General features: G+C 34.6%; 1 protein-coding gene across 2 annotated transcripts in view; it reads right to left on the bottom strand.

Annotated features, from left to right (window-relative positions):
* Positions 1-7,306: 7,306 nt before the first annotated feature.
* The window catches only part of LOC106461672 (methylthioribose-1-phosphate isomerase-like), a 24,920-nt gene continuing 22,506 nt past the window's right edge, over positions 7,307-9,720 (bottom strand). The window contains exon 5 of one of the 2 annotated variants that reach the window (XM_022388691.1): positions 7,307-7,620. In XM_022388691.1, the coding sequence (XP_022244399.1) occupies positions 7,478-7,620 (143 nt within the window). In that variant the 3' untranslated portion in view covers positions 7,307-7,477. The remainder of the gene's footprint in view (positions 7,621-9,720) is intronic. The other variant, XM_013921516.2, reaches the window with a different exon arrangement.

Raw genomic sequence — 9,720 nt, 5'->3', positions numbered from 1 at the left:
GTGATCCCCTGACTCTTTCCATCTGAGGGTAGTGTCTTTACTTATGTAAAGTCTTCATACTTGTAAAACCAATTGCCCAGCAAAGCATAAAAAATGCAATGCCAAATGGGATACTGAGGCATGGATAATATACCAAAGAATAGTTGCTTATATCAAATATGACATGGAAAATGAAACTGGATAAATAAAAACTGATCAAAGCCTTAATATCAACAATACCAGAAAAAAAACCTCAAAAGTTCCATTATATACAGACAGTCAATATCATCTACAAAATTTAGTGAATCTGGGTGGTGAAATTTTGGGAGTTTTTTTTTTTTTTGCACCCAACATTTGAAGGAAATTGGTAGGCCTATCAACTTTCAAAGCACAGATAAATCCTGGAAGTATGAGACCAAATATCTCCATCTTCATAGATCAAATTTGAAAATTGATGTTAAGCCTGCACAATGTCTCTGCAGGCAGTGACCAAATTAAAAAGACTTTACTGTCTAATGAAACAGCATGCTGGTATGGAAATGGAAGTTGAGATCAGAAGGTAAATATTAGAAATTAAATGCCAAAAAAAATAAAAAAATACAGAAGTAGATGTCCCTACCTTAGCTAAAATGGTGGGATGCACAACTGAATAGTAACTCGTTTAAAATCAGAATTAATACTTTATGCAAGCATAAAAGATGTTATTCAACATTTTGCTATGCTGAATTCCTTTCAATCCTTTCACTTAGGGCATGATTTGAATAATGTGAGCTATATAATTAAATTATAATCACTGCTATCATGGTCATTACCAAAATAATAAACACAAGTAAGTGACTTATGACAGAAAGTCTTGGAATTTACAATATGCAGCCAGTTTTAAATATCTCAAACTCATAATATATGTCATATGAATCAATTCAAGTAACACTGAGAAAATTCCAAACAACTTTCTAATCCTATACTTACGAATTTCAACATCCACAGCTACATGTATTCCTAGTGTTCACTCTTTTCAGATCAAAAATCAATTAACTCTCACAATGCGGGCTCACTCAATTTGACCAACCATGTGACCTCTTTGTACTCATTTAAAGTCTTTATAGATTTAATACTTCTAACTTTCAATATAGTGTGTATATCTTCACAAAATTTGGCAGACTTTCAGTTAGTATTATAAGTCTTTCACATACAAAAAAATCATATTTTTTAGTGAAGTATTTTTAATAAAATAAAGTTGTGTCCATGAATATATTGAGTATTTGTTTTGAATAATCCATGTGCAAAGTAATTTTCATGTTAAAATTAAAAATACTTTTCCTCATCCAAAAAAATCTCAAATTTCCTTTCTGTAATCCCTAAAACCTCCTAAATCCATTTCAAACGTTTTTTAAGTAAAACTTTATAGTTTATCTGTTGTTTTCTCTACCCTATCTCAAAATGAAATTGGTCAATTTGACTGACCTCTTAACCACCAAAAATTTTTCTTTCTAAAATGACTTCAAATTGTAACATGAAACTACATTCATTTATCCTAAGTTGCTCTAAGTTCGTAACAATATACATATATTTATAATTAAATCTTATTGTTTTATTGCCCTTCGAACCATGTCTAACTACTATCCGTGCCATGATAAGTTGCAAATCATTCAGGAAACATGCAACTCACATTACGCTAACGAATTACATTACCCACAAGCTAATACAAGCTGCTCTTGTGTGTGCCTCTTGAAACATTTTTATTATATTATTATTTATTTTATTTAATCTAATCTTAACTAACCTAAAAGGATCCCTATTTTTACATTTTAGTTACTTTTATACTTATACATAAAGATGAAAAACAAAAATAAAATACTTAACCAATCTTTTTTTTGCTGTCAATTGTCAAAGAGAGTTAACCCTAATTTTTTTTACACTAATGATAGTAATGGACTTAAAATTTTTATTGAATTAAACAATGCACCAAAGAATATAGACTAATAACATGCAAAAAGTAAACAAATTCCCTTATCTCTCAAAATTTTTCTGGCTTTCTAACTATGTGACAAGAGTCATTACAATTTCATCAAGTTAGTCGTTAACTTTCTCACAGGAACGACATTGGTACTCTGTGTGAAATTGACATTTAACTGTTCAGAACATAATGTTATACAATACATCATTTGATAGATGAAAACCTTGACTTTCTATTGGTTATAGGTAATGTATAATTAAACATAAGAGAGAACTATTAACGAATTCTGAAAGAGAGGATGTGGCATGGGGGGGGGGTCTGATTTTCTATTCAATAGTTCTGTAACCAAACAAGATTGAAGACTATAAAAATGATGGTTTGTCTGAGCAATGAAGATTTTATAGAGTAATTTGTGTTTAATTTTGTACCTTTTCTAGGGGTGGTGGATAGAATAGGGAAGATGACATGCTAAAGAAAATGTGTCACGTGGATCACACAAGGTAAATTTCAGGATTTGTTTGATGGCCTTGTTAAAATAAGAACTTAAAACTTATATACTTTTAAATATGGATTATTAGCTAAGATTTTATGCTATTCTAATTGGTATAACATAACCAAAAAGTAGTTTAATAAAATTTTGAATGTAAGACACTAAAACCTTGTGTCATGCGCAGTAAAGGATACCCATGGCGATAGTCACAAGAAGAAGTAAAATGTGTGTTCATATCTTCTACAAAACTTCAGAATTTTTCCTTGTTAAAGATTAATCCTCAACATAGAAGTTGTGTAGTTTACAAATTTTTTTTGCCAAACAAATGTGAGCACTTACATCAGTTTCATAAGTCCAGGGGAGAGGGTAAAAAAGAACAAAGTAATGCAAAAATTAACAAAGATTCATAAATTTTTCAACACGTACTCAAAAACTCTGATGCTGTAGTGTCTAAAGTTATAATTTTCTTATACTGAAAATGTATTTCTGATAGGTTCTTACCTTTCCTCAAGATTAGCTATTCTTATTGAGTGCTGCCCTCTATATGCAAAATTTTTCTTTACGCATGTCACAAGAATTACTATATTCCAATATGTCTCTCATGTAAATTATCATGTATCACCTCACCAATAGGAGCATGATATGCTCACATGACACATGTGACTCACTCTACCAACCCTTTACTTCGAAGTTTGGCAGAAGGTGTGAGCATTGGAGAAGTGAGGAGGAAGGGTTGGAAGTGTAAGCGGAAGTACCTATCAGAAATACATTTTCATTATAGGAAAATTATAACAGTACTTACCTCCTCTCATAAGATTAGCTATAATCCCACATTGAGAAGGAGGAGGGACCGGTGTGAGAGAACGAAAGAAGTACCCTCGAATGCATCTGATGAATACCCCTGACAATGAGAGAGATGGATCCAAAGATCAGAAGAGAGAAACTGCACCACTTCTGAGCCAGGTATACTCTTTGCCCAAGTATGGAATGTGTATGACATAAGGGCAGAAATTGAGGGGTGTAGAGTGGCTAGGGTGCGGTGGACCATATTCAGTAAGTCAATTACATCCAAAACCTCCTCACAGGGTACCGATATCCACGCAAGGGTAGGATGAGGATCATACTGTCTTCACCTCAAACTCAAGAATCGGGGATTATGACCCGAACCAATTTCTGGGTATGACACGAGGAATCAACATCTGGTATCAAAAGGACATCATTTGCACGGCATCAACTCCTGTGAAGACTTATGATGATTGATTCACTCTAATCCAAAAACTCTTAGCAAGGTACCAACATGCACACGAGGGTGGGATGATGCTTTACTCCAATGTTTATGTAAATGGAATCAGGAGGCCACATCAACCAGCAAGATGACAGCTCAACTCCTCAGGAGGCCCTTTCTTTGTGGAACTCATTCAGGAGGGTGCCTCCATGGTCAACCACCCCAGCAGCTTTAAACTGGAAAGGGGTAAGGAGGAAAGGAGGGTGGCAATGCAATGGAGAGACCCAAGGAACATCACCACTAGAGGCAGTGCAATGGGAGACCATGAAACTTTATTTTGAAAAGCAGATCATACTGAGTTGTTCACTCGAGGCATGGCAGTGACGGACAGCAAATCCCCTTCTGCTTTATCCATGCAGTCCATGGGTGGTACGGTCCAGGTCAGGCATTTGTATGAAGCAAAATATGATGAGGTTATTCACCATGAGATAAAAAGTTGTTTGCATGTACCACGAAAGAGAGCAGTACGTGCCACATACCAATGATAGGCTCTGACCAGACACAGAAGCCTATCCGGATCTGGTCTAGGGTAAAGATGGGATATAGAAGTGAAATAGGAGAAAAGGATGAACAACCTTCCAAGGTGCTGAGGTCTTAGGGAGAAAAGAACAATTGGGTTAAATGACGAGATAGTTAGGGTGATAAAGGGTACATGAAACGTCAATGGCATACAAATCCAACCTTCAATGTCCACAGGCTAACAGAAGGAGGAAATATGTTTTAAGGGACAGATGAAACAAGGAACACGAAGAAAGTGGTTCAAACAGAAGAAAAAGTAAGGGCATGGAGGACCACATTAATGTTCCAATCTGGAAGAGCTGGAGATCTGGGAGGTCAACATACCCAGATTAACACACGAGCATGGTAAAAACAGGGGATATAAAAACCTTACAGTATTGGAATACAGATATTCGGAAAGCAAGGAGACTGAAGACCCCACAGTTGAAGGTAAGCAATTCTGCCACATGAGCCACAGAAGGCTTGTCAGCAGGAAACCCCTTGTTAGCAGACCAACACCAGAATACTTTCCACTTGCGTTGGTATACTTCCATGGAAAATGGCTGTATGGAACGAGGCTAACAAGGAGGCGACTTGACGTGTGAAACCACCAAAGTAGAATTTTCCAAATGAACCATCACCAGACAATAATGGACAGGGAAAAGAAAGTGATGCAATGCCCAACATACTGCAAGAACGTTAATATGCAGACCAATGGCCCAAAGCTTCCCGGGGATTGGCCCATGCCCCCCTTGAAGGGATGCATCCATGAAAAGATGTGGATCCAGATGCTAGGGAGGAAGCAGCATGCCAGGCAATGTATGGGCTTTGTCCATTCACCAATACAAATCATCTCGTGGAGAAGTAGGAAGGGAAATGTGTATGGAAAGAGTATCCCAAGCAAGGTTCCATTGTTCATGAAGCGCTCTCTGAAGGGATCTCATATGGGCACGATCTAGAGAGATAAGTGCAGTCATGGAGGACCACATCCCCAAAAGCAATAGCACCTCATGAGCAGTAAGTGACAGAGCTCAGAGAGCATGGTGGACCAAAAGTTCCATTGAATAAATACATAAAGAAGGCAGAGCATGACTAACATTCATGTAAAAAAATACTCCCCAAATGAACTAGATATTGAGTGGGTTGAAGGAATGACTTCTCCAATTTGATCAACCAGCCCACCTGAGCCACCACAAAGAAGTTGAGGAGTATGAGTGGTCAATTCCTGCTTGGAATGATCCAATCATCCATGTAATAATAAAATTGCATCCCCAGAGCATGGAGATGATGTGTAAAAGCTCAGACTATGTGACAAAACACATACAGAGCTGAAGCAAGTTTGAAGGGGAGTGCTCAAAAATGGTAAACCACCCCGAGATGGAGAGGAGGAGCCTGGGCAATGTCAGGGGACAAAGGATGACCCATGTAGTGCTTAATCTACTGAAGTATAAAAGCAGAAAGATATTTTGTCAGGTTGCCCAGACAGAAAAAACTGATTGTTGGTTCGGAATTCATAGCACAAGAAAAGGTTCACAAAAGTTGAGTGCAGAAACAGTGACAAGAAGGAACTGGTATAAAATAAAGTCAAAAGGAACCATTTTGTGTGAAGAAAAAAATGTCACATTGGAAGCACTAGGCATACAAAAGAGTATATCTTAACTCAAATGCTGCCAAATGAGAAGTGAGGGTTTGGTAGAGGAGTGTAGGAGGAGTCAAATGTGAGCATATCATGCTACTATTAGTTAAGAGATGACGCATAATGATTTACATGAGAGACATGTTGGAATACAGTAATTCTAACAGGGGGTAGTGGAAGGCTTGTGTCATATAGAGGCAAGTTTGCATATAAAGGGCAGCACAGAACGAGAATAGCTAATTTTGTTGAAATATAGTAACAGGGGGGTAGCAGAAGGCTTGTGTCATATAGAGGCAAGTTCGCATATAGAGCGCAGCATAGAACGAGAATATCTAATCTTGTGAGAAGAGGTAAGTACCATATTGGAAAAAATGTATAAAATCACTGGAAGTATAGAGAACGAGATGCTGTTAAGAATTAAATAGACTCTTCAAAGTTGGTAAAAGAAGTATGCTGTAAACAACTAACAAACTGCTGCTGAGCTATTACTAGTCGTATACAGTACTTTATGTAACCTACTTAAATTTCTCATCTGCAATACACTGCCAAGTGAATATCTGCTGTTCTCTCAATCTTCTGTCTTCGATTTTAGCCATCAGAATCTTTTCCAACCTTTCCTCGAATATAATTACATGCCCAAAATATTGCATCTTCCAGTTCCTACATATATCCAGCAGTATATCACAAATAAAAACTGATACTTTACCACTTTCACACCTACCATGTAGCAATTCAAAAACACTTAACTAGTAAAATTTTCCAAGCTCAGGTTTTAAAGTTTCAAGTACAGTTCTGTACAACAGGGTATTTGATTCAGGTCAAGCTTGATTTTATATATCATAAAAGCTTCAATTTGTAGAACAAATTTACCATTCTCTCTTTATATTATAGAAAAATGCTATGATACATGTATAACACTTTGGCATATTAGAATTGGGACATGATTTTTTTGCTCAGTTAATCACTATTCCTTGGGTTAGCCTTAAGAATGGAACAAATATGCTCAATTTTTTCCATCATCATTGACAAATATCAGTGTCTTGTATGCAGAAGACTATATATTGGATCAACAATCCATTGTTTTCATGAGCATGATAACCCCAGGAAAGGTGATTCATAAAACATAATGCATCATGCCCTAACTTAATATGACCAAGCAGGTAGGTAAGAGGAATTCTCTATAGTAAAAAGAACAAATGATAAGCCAACATTGGAAATTAAAGAAGCCCTTCTGATGAACAAACTTATGGCTGAACCAAATCAAATGACTTGTCCCGTGATGCAGAAAGAAATGTTCAAGATAATATGGTTAAAAATTTCTACTGTTCTTTCCAAATTTACATGTAATGTTTGTAACAGTTTCTGAGTCACAGTAATAACTAAAGATATGAACACTGCATAGTTTAATTAATTTCTGTGTCCCCAAAATTTCCCAAACAACTGCATTAAAGAAAATTTCTGTACCTGTTATATTACCTTTAATTTTCTAAATGATACAAATAAACTTCACAGAGTAACATTTTATATTCATGAGCTTGAATCCAAGTACCAAACATCATAAGTGTAATGGAAATGTATTCAAAATGTCAACAACACTTTATAAAAACAAAGATTTAGAAGTATACATTTTTTTCAGTACCAGATACCGTCTTCTTTATCTGTGCTTATTTTCTTCTCTAGTTCTTGAACCTTGAACACTCCTCTCTCTGTTATGATTCCACCTGTTATTAATTCAGCTGGTGTCACATCAAATGCTGGATTCCAACAATTCATGTCTATTGATAGATATAGATGAAAATAAAGAATTTTTTACATGCCAAAATTACAGCTATGTACATAATCATGAGTAATGATCTTATTAAAATTAAAACATCACAGAACAAAATACAGTCAAAAATATAAGCAAGTATGAATAAATAATAAGTACAAAATTTAGATTAGTTTCGTGAGATATTCTTAAAATATTTTAACTTGTTAGGGACAGTATTCTCAGGATTTTGAATTCATTTTCTTGTGAGAGTCAGAACATAAATTGTTACAATAATGTTTTGTTAAGATCAACAAGAATCATATTATTTTTTGCCACACATGTTCACAATATAAATGTTATATGTAGTGCAGTGGCTTCTTATTAAGAAGCTTGTTATTATTCAAATACTAAAAGCTGCTCATTAATAATAAAATTTCTACTGATACCATGAATAATAATGATACAGTTGGTCATAAGCTGCTTAGATAATGTGAGTCACACACTGATACAGTGGTTCGTAAAATGATCAGATAATATGAGCTACAATGATAGTGGTAAAAAATAAACTATCTGCCAGCTCTACATATAATTAGACTGTACTTTAGCAGAAATCCATATTTTTCAAGCATTTACATTTAACAAAGTTATCAGTATAAGATTTCTTAGATTCAGATTAATTGAGGATGGACACAATTACACAATACCTCCTCACTTGAAAGTCTAGTCAGCAGTATCTCAATAAATATAGAAATACACAAACAAAATTATTTTGGATTCTCTGATGAATATAATGACAAGCATCTTTCTTAAAGTGAGATTTGAATTTTTACCTATGTGGGATTAGGCAGATAATAATATAACACTATTCTTAAATAACTTGAAACCACTGAATTTTTGCAATCACTTTGAATGATAGCTATGTGTGGTTAACAACCTTTTGTCAAAAATAAAAATGTTCCTATTGAATAATAATTGTAGGATTGAATTTTCTCTTCTATCTTCTTGTACAATAACAGATATTGCTATATATATACACTAAAATGATCATCAATTTTAAGTACACAATTTAAAAATACTTTATTCTGAGACTGTCAACAATATCAAAATACACTCTACATTTTGACATACAATCATGTCATCTTCAGGAATGTAAAATCAAAAACAGTGCAAATGCCGTTAGTCATGTGACTACTTAATATACATACTGAACTTAAATAAGATCACACCATCTGCATACTTTCTGACTTGACAACCATTCATCCTTATTAAAGATATGATAATCGTTTTTAGTGTGTTTCATTATTTATACAGATTCTCTGATATTTATAGCCATCATATCATTCAGTTGAGCTAAAATAACAGATTTTTTTTTCCACTGGATGATATTACCTGTATGACTTTGTTAGTATGACAAATGTATACACAACCACATTCACATTCAATTTTGTAAATACCCATTTTCTCTATTATATTAATTACATCTTTGGTTTTATTTAACACTTGAATAATTTAATTCAAAAGGTCTATAAACTGGAATAAGGTTTTATTTTGTTTTTTAAACTTATTAAAAATTTGACATGATGAACCCGAGCAGTAACATACTTGGATGTGAATATAATTTCTGAATGAAAGTTTAATTCAGATATTTAGAATATTACATCTTTTTGGTACTGAGAATGACTGAGTAAAAAATTCACCTTTAAATTAGGCCTTCAAAGTTTGAATATTAGACTACAGTGTTTGCTATGTAACTAGTTATATACCTAAAGAATAAGGTTGTTATATATGATATATGCTAGATTTTATCATTTTCCTAAACTGAAAATGTATTTCCAAACATACTTACCTCCACTGACACTAATAGCTATTTCTCGATCTTCATCTTTGCCATCTGATGTTGTGCTTGCTTGCTCTAGTCTTTATATATTCCACTCGACTGCCCTCGGCAATATCTAATTTGCAAAACTTCACTCCAGCCCTCACACGCCCTCTATGTAGGTACTGTATATAAGCACTGTATGCAGACAATAAAATCAGTTTTTCGAGAATTACCTCATTCTGGTCACTAACACCGGCTCTTAGTTGGGAGGGAGAGTGTCAGCGGAGGTAAGTATGTTTGGAAATA

Source organism: Limulus polyphemus, unplaced genomic scaffold, assembly GCF_000517525.1.
Source record: "Limulus polyphemus unplaced genomic scaffold, Limulus_polyphemus-2.1.2 Scaffold1008, whole genome shotgun sequence".
Classification (NCBI taxonomy): Eukaryota; Metazoa; Arthropoda; class Merostomata; order Xiphosura; family Limulidae; genus Limulus; species Limulus polyphemus.
Note: the sequence above shows the minus strand (reverse complement) of the source record. Positions and strands in the feature narration are given on the sequence as shown.